This window comes from Protopterus annectens, chromosome 1.part0, assembly GCF_019279795.1.
Source record: "Protopterus annectens isolate FY-2018-M chromosome 1.part0, PAN1.0, whole genome shotgun sequence".
Taxonomy (NCBI): domain Eukaryota; kingdom Metazoa; phylum Chordata; order Ceratodontiformes; family Protopteridae; genus Protopterus; species Protopterus annectens.
The window spans coordinates 1864362987-1864379364 of NC_056725.1; the positions used below are offsets into that span (position 1 = coordinate 1864362987).

General features: G+C 38.7%; 1 protein-coding gene across 1 annotated transcript in view; it reads left to right on the forward strand.

Moving 5' to 3' along the window:
* Positions 1–16378, forward strand: part of NUP155 (nucleoporin 155) — a 1504248-nt gene that overhangs the window by 510347 nt on the left and 977523 nt on the right. The window contains exon 14 of the mRNA XM_044069916.1: positions 5083–5253. Coding sequence (XP_043925851.1) covers positions 5083–5253 — 171 coding nt within the window. The remainder of the gene's footprint in view (positions 1–5082; positions 5254–16378) is intronic.

The window sequence follows — 16378 nt, forward strand, 5'->3', positions numbered from 1 at the left end:
CAGCACAAATGTCATCCCACTATCCCCATCTACCATATCCCAAAGCATACCTGACACAAGCCCTTTGCCTAGTATCTCTAGAGAACAGATCATCTCTGCACTCACCAAGGCCAAAAATGCACGGCTTCCGTGGGACCAGATAATACCCAGGTCGTTTACTAAAAAACTAAGACCTAGTGGGACCCACTTGGCATTCTTTTTGATCGTAGCTTGAGAACTGGCTATGTTCCTGCATTGTGGAGAACAGCAACAGTAATGCCGTATAACAAAGTGGTGCCATCAACTTACCCTGGGAACTTGCAGACTGATAAGTGTAACCAGCTTTATCTACAAGGCCATGGAAAGAATTATCTTGGACATTCTTATCAAGAACATAGGCGACCTTCAAATGCTGGACCCAACCCAGTTTGGCTTTAAAGGTAGATTATGCTTATTAAACCTGGTAGATGACTTTGAGAATGTCACCAAAGCCGTGGACGAAGGTAAGACAGGGCACACAGCTTATTTTGACCTTGCCAATGCTTACGACGCAATCCCCCCACTTTGGCATCATTGAGAAACTCTCCCAGCTGGGGATTAACCCTTACATTTGTTTGCATTTATTTATTTATTTTCATTTGTTTACTGGGATGGTCCAGCTGGGCCAGAAGTGCCCATTTTTAGTGGAGTCCTGGGGAGAAAAGCTGCACATATAAAGACATTTTACATACAAGACAGAATTTACATTAATAAAAACATTTAGTACATATTATTGGCAGCTTATACAATTGTGAAAAGTAATTACTACATTACTAGATTGGTAGCCAGTTGGCTCACCGACAGAACGCACTGTATCAAAATTGATGACTCTACCTCCTCCAGTTGACCTTTCACCAGTGGAGGACCACAGTGGTTTGTTGGGCCCTTCACTGTTTGGCATCTATTTCTCAGAAGTCCAGGCCAAAGTAGACAGCCTTTGGCTCACCAAGTTCGCTGATGATTGCAAATTGGGAGCAGTCACTGAGACCCCCAACGATGTCAACATATTACAAAAGGGCTAATACAAATGAATGCTTAATGCCAAAGCCATTGTCTAAAACTAAATGCAAAAAAGGCATTATTATTCCCTCTGGAAAAATGGAATTTTCTACAAATTACAATACTGACAGCACTTCCCTAAGTTCCGACCCAGTGGTGTGTAACTTGGGAACACAGGTTGATAGCAATCTGATCTTCGACCAGGTTTCTATGCAGTGCACCTCCTAAGCAAGGGCTTAGTATTCAGGTCAAGAGATGTTATAAATCCACTGTGCTCGACCCTCATCAGACCACTAATAGAGTATAATGCACTCTTTTACTTGTACCTCACCAGACACCTGCAGCAGCTGGAGAGACCTCAAGAAGTTTCTCACTAAGATAATACAATTACTACAAACCATGACTTGTGTGGACAGGCTGAAAGCTTTGTCACTTGCCTCTGAGCAGCCTATAAGATAGAGTAGACTTGTGCCTGGCCTATAAGGCAATCTTTGACTTTCCCCTAATGGAAATGCTGCACATTCACAAGTCAAATGGCACAAGAGTCACCTGCTCTAGTGATTCCAACCTAGCCTGTGACATTAACAGAACATGCTGGAGAGACAGATGCATCTCCCAGAGACTGCCACTTCTCTGGAATAGATTTCCTATTCACACAAAACAAAGCTCCTTAATGACCCTATTCAAACGCAGCCTAGATAACTGGATGGGAGAAAGAAAATTCATCTCTCATGGACAGAGGTAGCTGGTGGTGTTTCTCCTCTGTTCATATATTCATTCTGTGAACAAATGGGGATACTATAAACCTGTGAACTTTTTGAATGCCATAGCGAAGGCAATAGCTACAAAGTTCAGCATTGTACTTGCTCTCCACTGCTTCTGTAAATGCAAACCAGTGGTGGTTAGTGTTGGGATATTCTGCCTTTTGTAGCTGCAATCTTGCACCTGTATGAGAGTCCAGGTGATGGATTTCCCTCTCTGATTGCACTAGTTAATGTCCCTTTTTTCTGATGCAAGTCTATTTGTTTGACCAACCTTTTAGCATAGGCTAAGTATGCATGCAACTACATTAACAAGTAATCAAAGCTGCACACTCTTTCAAAGAGTGTAAAAATAGTATGCCATGTCAAACAGAAATATAGTATGTTGTCACTTCCAAATCTTATCTTGAGTAGGGTCTGGAAACAAATAAGTAAGGGATAACATCACCCCAATACTGATGAAGTAAGAAGGAAAGATAAGGGTTGCTTGAAGTGCAGCCTATTCAAGTATAGATGGACTGTTCTGGTCTGACAGGGGCTCTTAAGGAAAGTGGACATTGCATGACCTTCATGAGTAGTAAACCTCTAAGCGAAGGCTTTGACTGTAATGCAGATATTTTTTCCTAGTTGGAGGGAAAACTCTAGGGAGGTTCATTCTGCAAAAAAAGTACCCATGTGAGCAGCAATCTTTGTAGGTCCATGAGAACAGGGAAGAAGGGGTAGTAGGAACAGCATATCAGAGTGTAAAGGAAAGGTCTTTGATCACAGAATATTATAGTTTCAAATAAAAAGAGCCTTGCTACAGCGCAAGTTACCTCCATCCATTACCCTGGTCTTACATGCAGTAGACCTAGTGACTTTTGTATGTAGTTCTGTGCATGATAATAAGCTGCTGATTTTTTTTTGTGGGTTGGTTACTGTTGTGCTTTGCTGTATTACTAGATTTAACCAGCAGTGTATTGGTGTTCTTATCTTTTACCTAGAAATATAGTGTTTTTGGTATAATTGCAACACTTGCTTTTACTTGGGTTAGGCTTGTCCCGTAAATATGGCCTTCCATATCACTGTTGCAATATTCCTTACAAAAGCAATTACCTGCCAAGGGCAGCCCTACATCCGACCAGCATACCAAAGCCTTAGGATTTTTAGGTGGACATTGTACATCACATGTATACTCCCTGCTCTCAGCATAGGGCAAAAAAAGTGACGTATGGTCATACCTACCTCAGAACTTCCTTGGCGCCATTCCAAATGCCATCTTCGATAGTCTGTCTGAGTGCTCCTTCATTTCTGCTAGTTAATGAGCCGATTTCAGATAAGTGTTCTTTGGGGGTTTTCTTATCTTGTGTTTTTTATTTTAGTTGCAAGGATGCATGCCATGCAAAACGGGAAAATCTGTATGGGAGACAAATTTCCCATAAGGAATGCCGCAATCAGTCTTTGTTTTGCTTGCATGTTTCTCATGACCATGCATTGTGCCAGATTTGCCCCCAAGACTGTAGTCATCTCACCTCCTTGTTTATCTACATAGAGAATCAACATCTTAAGTTATTGGCACAGCGTGCGATGGTAAAATCTTCCAGGCCTGAGGGTCAGCCATCTTCCAAGAAGAAGACCAAAAAAGTTAGGTACAAATCAGTTGCTGTACTGCCATTCCCAGACGTCTCTTTTGAGTCTTGGGAAAGCCTGGATGATTGTCTGCTTATTCCTTTGGATTCCTCTGCCATGCCCATTTCTGAGGCTGGCATAAATCCTACTTATTGCAAGTCCTTGGAGGCTGTGCAGATGTCCGTTAATGATATGAGTGGCTGATCATACCCGAGGAACCGAGAGGTGTTCCACAAATTCTTGTTAGGGAGGGGATTCCCACTACATTAAGCATCAGCAAGGGTCTGAACCTCCTAAGATTTTTAGGGCTGAAATCCGTTTGAAAAAGAAGCAGAAAACAAACGATATTTCCCATGCGCCGAAGGATCCTCAGTGTGAATGGCAGGATTTTACACATGGACTGTTTAATGTCTCATGGCCTTGAAGTCCCCCAAGGGAGCTTCTGTTGCTGCCCTCCCTTGGTCATCTAGTCCTCTTAAGAAGCCTAAGGAGCAGAACTCTTCAGATGAAGAACTGGACTCTGGATTCTGGACTAGTCATTGGCTTATTCCTCCAATTCCTTCTCCATTAGATAATGGTTCTGAGGAGAAGGACTAAATTTGCCAGATTCTCCCTTTGAAGAACTTTTGTTTGGAGATGCTGTTTCTCATTTGACGGAATGTGCAAGTGGGATTGTACTGAAGATGTTCTTCCTGTTTCACTGTTGCAGTCAACACAGTTGGGTTATCTGCTTGCAGTAACCCTCAGTCGGCCAAGTTTTTTTTGTGGATGCACACATTTCTTTTTTTTTTTTCTGCTTAAACTGTTGTTCCTCCTCGGACTTTTCAGTTCTGAGGTAGGTACGTCTGTATGTCACCTTTATACCATGTGACATATGACATCCTTCTAAAAAACCTAAAGCATTGGTATACTGGCCGGATGTGGGGCTACCCTTGGCAGGGGATTCCTTTAGTAAGGAATACCGCAACAGTGAAGAGAAGGACATCTACAGGAAAATTTTCCACAACTGTACTTTATATTTTAACAATCCCAAAACCTTTTGTTGGTTTACTGTTTGTTTTTGCCACTTCCTTGGTATCAAAAACAAAGTAAGACTTGTGCACTGTTTTTCAAGTAGCTGAGCACCAATATAATTGGCAATAGCTCAAGAATGCAACCTTTAATTCTTAAGGATCTCCCACTGGTGAAAAAGCTTGTGTCTGCAGATGGATATTCACTGCCTAATATTCTCCAGGTATATTATGAATCCTTGCAGCAATGATCCTGTTACTGGAACTTCTACTGTTTTGATTGTTGTATGGACAGTGATGTATTGTCTAACAAACGATAGGCTGCAGTGCTTTTTAAGTATACAACTTAGTCTGCTCTGTGCAGTTCCTGCATTTTTCACATAAAAATAATTCTTTAGTCATAAAAGGTTATATTGTAACATTGTAGCAAGGGATAAACATGTCTAAATATGAACATTCCTAGATAAGCACTGTTAGATTTACATTAGTCAGTTTTAAAACCACATTTGTGAGAGAGCTGTCACTTATTTTTATAGTCTTTACATTTTATAGCTATCAGACATTTAGTTAACATCGCACTTTAATATTAAAGTATATAAAACTGACTTCTGGTAATTTAAAATGTGCTCAGTTGGAGTATTTTTTTTTAATGCCTGTGCTTTTTTAAAAAAACTTTCTCGTTTTAGATGACTACAAATTTTGAAGGGCATTCCTGGGCCTTGTCTGCAGTAGAAGATTACAAAGTGGTAAAAATAGTTACACCTTTAAATAAGGACAGCATCCCTGTGACAGACTCCCCAATCCTGGTATACCAGCATAGGGTGCCGCCAAGGAAATTTGTCCTCCTTTCTGCTCAGGTAAGTAGCATTGACTTGTCAGCTGCGTTAATTGTGGTGGTGTACATTTCATAATAAAAAACACGTGAAGATTGTGAACTTTTTTTTTTACTTTTTCATGAGCTTTTGATAACCTGTTAGATATTATTTTAATTCCATTTTCTAGCAGCATAAGTTTTTATTCAGCCTGCCCCGATTTCATTTCTCTGTAAGACATCACACTATTTTTGCCAAGATACAGTCAAATGTACAGAAAGTTTTAGTTTGATTGCTTATTGGTTTGTCGTAGCTACTGCTACATTAACTTTAACTTTTTACATCAGAAGCATTTCTAATGTGTCTGCCTGATCACTGTAGACATCAGGCCCCTACCAGTGTGCATTCATTCTCTCTGACACTTGGGTATTAACAAGACTTGATCTCACGTATTCAGCATTGTTAGGTGTGTTCCTTGTGTACATACCTTTCCCCTTTTCTTGTGATTTGTACCGGATACAGATTTCACTGTCAGCCTTTTAATTTTTACATTTTAGAATGTATCATTTCTAAATGTCCTTGCCCTAAAAAAAAAAAATTCAGCCACTTATTCATTGATCAACTTGAAGAAGTCCTTTTGCGGTGCGGGATCACTTAGATATATCCGTTATGCCCTGCTGCTCATTTTTATCTTGTTAATGAGATCCTGCACTTTCTGTTTGAACATTCCTTTGCCAGCACAGATGTCCTTTATCACGATAAAGTTCTTGTGCACATACTGGATCCTTTTTATCTCCCTGAGATGGTCGCTTTATCACTAAATCATTACATATGGGCGATGGGTGCATTTACCATAAAAGCAGTAGTAATATGATATATTTTTCATAACTGTAGATGCCTGTCTACTTAGGTGGATGCTGGTATCATATATAATTAGTGCTGATGTCAACTGGTACGAATTCACTTTATATCCTTGAAATACTGAAATATCGAAATTCAGTATTCCGAGGCTATAAAGTCAAAACCTTAAAACAACGAAAACTCAGAAGCGTGAAATTCAAAATGTTGCACACCGGAGATTTTGTATTAGCACATCTACTCCACACACACACACACCATCCTCCCCACACACAAACACAAGCTCTCTACTACATAAAAGCAGGGAGACAAGCTGCCCTTGCCCACCATACCCCCCCATTTAAATACTGTAACTCCGAGGTCGCACTACATACAAACACACACAAAGCACCACCACACAAGCTGCATTCTGTTCGCACACATACATCACAGCAACAAAACATACTAACACACACCACAGCCCCTACCCAAAACCGTTAACAAATAAATACTTACCTGAATCCACAACCACAGCGAAAAACTGGAAGTGCTAATTCAAAATCACAGGTGTGCGTGGTTTTGAATTTTCCGCTTCTGAGGTTTCGTTGATGTTCATCATGTTACCCTGTTGCAGTCATCATTCTTGGGTTATCCTGTCATCAGGCGGTCCCGCAGTCGGCCGGATTTCCAAAGTCTTGGTCCGACGTCGGTTGCTGTCGCCTCATCCCTGACGTCAGTGTGCCAGGGGTACATATATTGCAACCGACGCCATTTTCTCCAGTCTTTCTTGCCGCGCGCTGCCCGAAGCAGAAGCAGTTCGCAAGTGCCGGTCGGCTGACTCCTGAGATTTTCGAATTCGAATTTCAGTCCGAAGTCTTCTATAAAGCTAAGAACCCCGTTGGGGAAACTTTTCTTGCCTCAGACCGATGTCAGAAAAAGTTAACAATCGTATTTCTTGTGGGAAGCAAATACCTCATAAGGATTTTCATTCTTATTGCATACCTTGCTTAGGCCCTGATCACGACGTCACTTCTTGTCGTTTTTGTGCTAGATTTAATAAACGTACTATTAAAAGACAATTTGATTTCGCACAACACTTTTTTGGCAGAAAATTTAATTATTAAAACGAACCAGGAAGGTGTCCAAACAGGCTAATAAACCAAGAAAAAGACACCAACGGACCAAGGCCACCACCAATAAGTTCTCAAAACGATATGGAGTAAAACAGACTGTTTACAAGCTAATGTAGCTAGCCACAAGGCTAAAAAGCAAAAGAAAAGCAGTTGAAATCGATTAACGCTTTATTTGTAGCTCCGTTTTCGTCAACAACTTCATCAGAATGAACTCAGCACATCCAGTTCCTTAATTTTATATACTAGTCACAATTAATACTAATAGAATAATCACACCAATTAAACAATGTGAAAGTCAACAATAACAAGTTATTTAAAACCACAGTAAAAATTATAAACTTGATTTACTAATGGATTTGTTTAAAAAGCTATGTAAAAACAGTTATTACAAGTTGTACAAGTCTGTTAATAAATACATATATTCCATGCCTTTGGTGTACATAATTTAAAAATAAAATTAAACTTTAAAGTTTGGCTGCCCTCATTTTTAACACAGGTGCCAGGGAAACCATTTTGTTTAAACCAGGAGACCTGTTAGAGTCCAATACAATCTGCCAATAAAGTTCCCTGAACTCTACCCTGGTCTCCCATATACCACCCCTGGCATCAGTGTTAACAACTTCTAGTACAAAAAACTGAAAATTTGATTTTGTACATAGGCAAGAGTGTTTATACAAAGCATTACTTTCTCTAGATGTTCTAATCTCATACAAGTGTTCATAAATGCGTTGCTTCAATTTTCTTTCACTCTTGCCTATGTAAAATGACCCACAGAACATACATACTGCTAAATAAATGATACCACAGGTATTACAATTAACAAATGAGTTTAAACAAAGTCTTTTGTTCCTGTCTTTCAAATAGTAACTCTCCCCTACCAGTAAGTATTTACAATATTTACACGCCCCACATTTAAATAAACCTTTTTTATTCTGATTTTTGTTGTCTGACCTAATGTATTTCGAATCCATGTGACCTGACTCAAAATGATTTTTAAGTGTTCTACCTTTCTTGTATACAAACCTCAAAGTGTCAGAAAAAATGTTGGATAGGTCAGATATTTTAGAAAAATTAAACCATTCCTTCTCCATAATTTTTCTAACCAATTTTGATTGTCCATCAAACGTAGTTATTAAACTGTTACTATAATTTTCTGTTGTCTGTTCCTTATGGGAATAAATTATCTCCCTGTTACAACCAAGTATGGGGGCAAATCTAGATTTTCTAGCCAAAGAAACTTCTTTAGATATCTCATCTATTAGGTCTTCTGGGTATCCTCTATTACGGAATTGGACTTTTAACCAGTCACATTCCTGCATAAAAATATTATCTTCTGAACACATTCTTGAAATTCTCACATATTGTCCCTTAAGAACCCCTCTTTTCTGTGAGGAGGGGGTGCGAACTACTGTAATGAAGATACGAGTTTGAAAAAGTATCTTTCCTATATACCTTTGATATGAAATGATTGTCCTTTTTCATTACAGTAATATCCAGGTAATTCAATATCTCAGTGTCAAACCTATATGTGAATTTCAAAAAAGTTGTTGTTTCATTAAGATATTCAACCATATCACAGAATGTGGTGGCATTTCCTATCCAAAGGAAACATAGGTCATCCAAAAACCGACCATAAAGCACCCAATTGTTCTTATAAAGGGAATTAAGTAGATATTTATTTTCCCAATATGCCATGATAATGTTTGCGTAGGTGGGAGCACAATGTGCTCCCATCGCTACGCCCCTTACCTGCTGGTAGTATTCTCCAGAAAAATAAATGTAATTGTGTTTGAGAACTACTTCCATTAATAACAATATAATCCTAAATTCATCATTGGTAAACCCTTTGTATTCAATTAACATTTCTTCGAACCAATTCAAACCAGTGTCGTGGGGTGTACTGGTGAAGAGGTCCACGACATCCATTGTTCCGAAGGAAAGTCCTTCCGAACACAGTGAATGTTCTAGTTTACCAAGTAAATTCCATGAATCTTTCAGGATATTATTGTTAGTAGTGACTATAGGTTTTATTTTCACATCAACATATTTGGCCAAGGGTGTTGTGACTGAACCCTCAGCAGAAACTATTGCTCTCAATGGTGGGTCTCCGATATTTTTATGAATTTTTGGGATGCCAAAAATCACAGGCACCCTTGGCTTGTCTACATGTAAATATTTGTAAGTTGTTATATCTATAAGGCCATCCAACAATAAATCATTCAACAAAATATAGATCTTCTTGTAAGCTATATTAATCTCATTAAGAGACACTCTAATATATTTGTCAGAATTGTTTAGTATTTCTAACATCTTGGCTTCATATGATATCTGGTCCATGATTACAACCCCCCCCTCCCTTGTCAGGCTTCATTACCCGAAGCGTCTTATCCTTACCTATAGTATCCAACATATTTTTCTCTTCCATTGTAAGATTATAATTCACATAGTTATTTGCAAGTGCTTCTCTAAGGTTATGTTCTAAGACGTTCTCTAAATTTCTTAATTGGGGGTGAATGGGGGGGTTGAATGTACTTTTTCTCCTCAATGCATTAGTAGGAATGGGGGAGTTTGTGTTTTTGTAAATCAATTCTAAATTCTTTTTCCTGATAAACAATTTCAAATCTATAAGCAAGTTAAAAATATTAGTCTTACTGGTGGGTATAAACCCAAAGCCTTTGGAAAACAAGTCAAAAGTAACCTCAGTAGGACAAAAGGAAGGGGAATAGTTATAAATAGAAAAATCTCCCCTGGTCCAAATAGGCCCATCATTCTTTATCGGATTTATTAATTCCATTTTACTGGATTCCTCACTTGAGGTCTCCTCTGATAACCCTGGTAGTTTTTTGGGTTGGGATCAGTGTTATATTTGGACCTAAGTCTTTCTGATCTCCTTAAAGGGGGAAATTCACTATCATAATTGTCATTAACCAAAAAGACATCATCATTCTCTTGAACTGCTGTTTGAAACCAATTCAAATTCCTACCTGTAGCTTTAGGCTTTGGGTAGTGAGTTCTATTTTTATATTCTTTCAAATCTCTTTCTATTTTGTTGTATTTCCTGTGTTGTACCTCAGAACACTTTGCTTCTATATCTTTCAATACTTTAAAATATTTAAGTTTCTCATCTTCAATAGTATACACAAGATCAGAGGTAAGGCTATGATTTAACTGTTCAATCCTTGAACTAAGTTTTTCAATTTCACAGTCATTGTTCTTAATAATAGCTCTAATAACCTCCACCCCACATTTTTCAAAAGCCAAAATCAAATCATTGTGAAAGTCACTTCCTTCCACTACATTATTGGGATACTTACAAATTCTAAGTCCCTTAGGTATGATATTAAGAGACAAACAGTGTTTAAGGTAACAATTGTCCATTTGTAACATCTTTAATTTGTATAAAAAATATTCAAAATCTTCCAATCGTGTCTTGTATGTCCCATTGTTAAAAAAGGAAGTTGTTTCCTTTTTGAAATCATATTTGGCAGAAAAAATGTCAGCAAACAGTTTCTGTGTACCTTCTGAAGCATTACCATTGCTTCTGTTCCGCTGAGGCCGGGAATGGTTTCCATTTACGCTTGGTACAGGAGAGTTTCCTTCATACAAAGCCCTCTCAAACAGCCTCGGCGTGTCATTGAGGCTGTTCTGTGTTTCATTACTAGTCCCCATTGTTTGTATGCGAGCCGCACGCTCCACTTCGCTCCTCACTCTACCCTCCGCTTCCTGGTTGTCCCTCGGGGGTAGCGACGTCACCAGCGTAGATACCGATTGGGTAAGTGGAGTCAGCAGGCCGATGAGCTGAGTAAGTTGTCCCACAAGTTTATGCAGTTCTCCTAACTCGGAACTGCGTTGTATATTACCAGAATGAGAACCGGAGTTGCCCGAGGGGTCCATCCTTGCAGAAAACCAGTAAAACGAACCAGGAAGGTGTCCAAACAGACTAATAAACCAAGAAAAAGACACCAACGGACCAAGGCCACCACCAATAAGTTCTCAAAACGATATGGAGTAAAACAGACTGTTTACAAGCTAATGTAGCTAGCCACAAGACTAAAAAGCAAAAGAAAAGCAGTTGAAATCGATTAACGCTTTATTTGTAGCTCCATTTTCGTCAACAACTTCATCAGAATGAACTCAGCACATCCAGTTCCTTAATTTTATATACTAGTCACAATTAATACTAATAGAATAATCACACCAATTAAACAATATGAAAGTCAACAATAACAAGTTATTTAAAACCACAGTAAAAATTATAAACTTGATTTACTAATGGATTTGTTTAAAAAGCTATGTAAAAACAGTTATTACAAGTTATACAAGTCTGTTAATAAATACATATATTCCATGCCTTTGGTGTACATAATTTAAAAATAAAATTAAACTTTAAAGTTTGGCTGCCCTCATTTTTAACACAGGTGCCAGGGAAACCATTTCGTTTAAACCAGGAGACCTGTTAGAGTCCAATACAATCTGCCAATAAAGTTCCCTGAACTCTACCCTGGTCTCCCACATACCACCCCTGGCATCAGTGTTAACAACTTCTAGTACAAAAAACTGAAAATTTGATTTTGTACATAGGCAAGAGTGTTTATACAAAGCATTACTTTCTCTAGATGTTCTAATCTCATACAAGTGTTCATAAATGCGTTGCTTCAATTTTCTTTCACTCTTGCCTATGTAAAATGACCCACAGAACATACATACTGCTAAATAAATGATACCACAGGTATTACAATTAACAAATGAGTTTAAACAAAGTCTTTTGTTCCTGTCTTTCAAATAGTAACTCTCCCCTACCAGTAAGTATTTACAATATTTACACTCCCCACATTTAAATAAACCTTTTTTATTCTGATTTTTGTTGTCTGACCTAATGTATTTCGAATCCATGTGACCTGACTCAAAATGATTTTTAAGTGTTCTACCTTTCTTGTATACAAACCTCAAAGTGTCAGAAAAAAATGTTGGATAGGTCAGATATTTTAGAAAAATTAAACCATTCCTTCTCCATAATTTTTCTAACCAATTTTGATTGTCCATCAAACGTAGTTATTAAACTGTTACTATAATTTTCTGTTGTCTGTTCCTTATGGGAATAAATTATCTCCCTGTTACAACCAAGTATGGGGCAAATCTAGATTTTCTAGCCAAAGAAACTTCTTTAGATATCTCATCTATTAGGTCTTCTGGGTATCCTCTATTACGGAATTGGACTTTTAACCAGTCACATTCCTGCATAAAAATATTATCTTCTGAACACATTCTTGAAATTCTCACATATTGTCCCTTAAGAACCCTCTTTTCTGTGAGAGGGGTGCGAACTACTGTAATGAAGATACGAGTTTGAAAAGTATCTTTCCTATATACCTTTGATATGAAATGATTGTCCTTTTTCATTACAGTAATATCCAGGTAATTCAATATCTCAGTGTCAAACCTATATGTGAATTTCAAAAAAGTTGTTGTTTCATTAAGATATTCAACCATATCACAGAATGTGGTGGCATTTCCTATCCAAAGGAAACATAGGTCATCCAAAACCCACCATAAAGCACCCAATTGTTCTTATAAAGGAATTAAGTAGATATTTATTTTCCCAATATGCCATGATAATGTTTATAGGTGGGAGCACAATGTGCTCCCTATCGTACTTACCTGGTAGTATTCTCCAGAAAAATAAATGTAATTGTGTTTGAGAACTACTTCCATTAATAACAATATAATCCTAAATTCATCATTGGTAAACCCTTTGTATTCAATTAACATTTCTTCGAACCAATTCAAACCAGTGTCGTGGGGTATACTGGTGAAGAGGTCCACGACATCCATTGTTCCGAAGGAAAGTCCTTCCGAACACAGTGAATGTTCTAGTTTACCAAGTAAATTCCATGAATCTTTCAGGATATTATTGTTAGTAGTGACTATAGGTTTTATTTTCACATCAACATATTTGGCCAAGGGTGCTGTGACTGAACCCTCAGCAGAAACTATTGCTCTCAATGGTGGGTCTCCGATATTTTTATGAATTTTTGGGATGCCAAAAATCACAGGCACCCTTGGCTTGTCTACATGTAAATATTTGTAAGTTGTTACATACTTGGTTGTAACAGGGAGATAATTTATTCCCATAAGGAACAGACAACAGAAAATTATAGTAACAGTTTAATAACTACGTTTGATGGACAATCAAAATTGGTTAGAAAAATTATGGAGAAGGAATGGTTTAATTTTTCTAAAATATCTGACCTATCCAACATTTTTTCTGACACTTTGAGGTTTGTATACAAGAAAGGTAGAACACTTAAAAATCATTTTGAGTCAGGTCACATGGATTCGAAATACATTAGGTCAGACAACAAAAATCAGAATAAAAAAGGTTTATTTTAATGTGGGCGGTAAATATTGTAAATACTTACTGGTAGGGAGAGTTACTATTTGAAAGACAGGAACAAAAGACTTTGTTTAAACTCATTTGTTAATTGTAATACCTGTGGTATCATTTATTTAGCAGTATGTATGTTCTGTGGGTCATTTTACATAGGCAAGAGTGAAAGAAAATTGAAGCAACGCATTTATGAACACTTGTATGAGATTAGAACATCTAGAGAAAGTAATGCTTTGTATAAACACTCTTGCCTATGTACAAAATCAAATTTTCAGTTTTTTGTACTAGAAGTTGTTAACACTGATGCCAGGGGTGGTATGTGGGAGACCAGGGTAGAGTTCAGGGAACTTTATTGGCAGATTGTATTGGACTCTAACAGGTCTCCTGGTTTAAACGAAATGGTTTCCCTGGCACCTGTGTTAAAAATGAGGGCAGCCAAACTTTAAAGTTTAATTTTATTTTTAAATTATGTACACCAAAGGCATGGAATATATGTATTTATTAACGGACTTGTATAACTTGTAATAACTGTTTTTACATAGCTTTTTAAACAAATCCATTAGTAAATCAAGTTTATAATTTTTACTGTGGTTTTAAATAACTTGTTATTGTTGACTTTCATATTGTTTAATTGGTGTGATTATTCTATTAGTATTAATTGTGACTAGTATATAAAATTAAGGAACTGGATGTGCTGAGTTCATTCTGATGAAGTTGTTGACGAAAACGGAGCTACAAATAAAGCGTTAATCGATTTCAACTGCTTTTCTTTTGCTTTTTAGCCTTGTGGCTAGCTACATTAGCTTGTAAACAGTCTGTTTTACTCCATATCGTTTTGAGAACTTATTGGTGGTGGCCTTGGTCTGTTGGTGTCTTTTTCTTGGTTTAGAAAATTTAATTATACCATGTCGTCGGAGCTACAGACTACCGACGTGCACAAAAAGCGCAGAGATAAGGATCGACAGCCCAGGCCTAAGCCCGATTCCGAGGCCTCGGTTGATCCGGTCTCTGGTTATCAGTGAGGCTCCGACGCAGCCTCTGACTACCGCAGTTCAGGAACCCGAGACCGCTACAGATATTTTGACGGAATGTACTAGGCCAACGCAGCCTTTTACTTCAGGCCCCACCGACGATTTACCTTCCAAGGACGTCGGTGTTTCTGAAACACCATCGCCTTCTGAAGGTGTTTTCAGACCGACTCTACAGTCAAAACGTTTTCCAAGTCGAAGACTCCTTCCAAATCGAAAAGGCTTCACTTCAGTCTCCTGTTCAAGGCCCTATGCCTAAGAAACAGATGCTCAAGATGGCTGAAGATTTGATTTCTCTTATCAGGGGTTCTCAGCCTCCTCCTGACAAAAGGCCTAGAAAAGAGGAAGAATCTGCTTCCTCTGAACAACTGTCTGTTTCTTCGGATTCCTCTGAGGACCAAGACTATTCCTTCTCTCCTTATGAAGATTCTGATGCTGAGGACTCTATTCCCTCAGCTTCCCCTCCAGAAGATTACTGTTTTGGGGAAACTTTACACACAATGAGGGAACATTTTCACTGGGAAGGTCAGTATTACTCTGATTCCAAGAAAAGGCTGAGAGAGTTTCTTTTACTCCCCCAACACAGACCTCTAGCCATCCCTCCTGTTTTGGACATTGTGGATGTCTATTTAGAATCCAGTTTCAACCCTGACTCTCTGCCTCCTGCCCGGCCAAGCCTGACAGATACTACAGAGTTCCTGATTCCCACAAATTTCTTTACAAAAGCCCAGTAGCTGACCCAGAGACTATCTCCCAGGGTCCCAAGGGGGCTAAGGCTTCCATGGCTAAAAATCCAGTACCTTCTGAAAGTGATTCAAGAGCACTAGACAGATGGGGGAAAAAGGTTTACACCTCAGCCACTTTAGCTATGAGAGCTCTAAACTGTCAATTTCATATGCTTAAGTATCAGCAATTTCTGATCTCTCAGTTAAAACAAAAGATAACCACCCTCCCTCAACAATCTGAATTGAAAGAAGTACAGGATTTGTTGCACGCCACCGAGCAGGTGGGCAAACATACCTTACAATGTGGGTTTGATTCTTTAGAGGCCTCCTGCAGAGCAGCTGTCACTGGATCAGTTATACGTAGGCATGCCTGGTTAAAGGAACAAAGTCTGCCTGATCATGTTAAAGCAAAACTACTAGATGCTCCCTTACATCAGGATGTTCTTTTTGGTGTTAAAGCAGAAGAAGTTTTAAAGAAAATGGAAGATGAGGCAAAATCAGTGCAGACAGTCAGATTTCCTACAGGTACAACCCCCTCGCTTCAGCAGAAACTGGCCAACAAAAAATTGATCCTTTCCAGCCACTGACAGGCCTCAGAGGGGTAAATACAGGCGCCCAAGGGGCAGAGGACAGCCATAAGCTCAGTATAAACCTCGCCAGTGGGGCACTCCAACCCTGAAGGGAGGAGAAGACAGGTCTCAACCCACCAGAAGGCAAACTCAATGACTTGCACCTCAGCTGGCCAAACAAAGCTCTTTTGTCAGCCCCCCTGGGGGGAAAACCCGCACTATTTGCAGACAACTGGCACATGGTCACAAAGGACAAATGGGTCCTAGACATAATTTTACGAGGATACAGATTCCACTTTCACACCTTGCCAATAAAAAGAGGAATGCCAAACCTGCCACAAAATCAAAGGGCAGAGGCTCAAAAATAAATTACAGCTCTCATGGCCATGAGAGCCATTCAAAGGGTACCAACTCAAGAGCAAGGCAAAGGATTTTACTCAAGACTCTTCCTAGTACCCAGAAAAGAAAATGCTTGGAGACCAATTCTGGA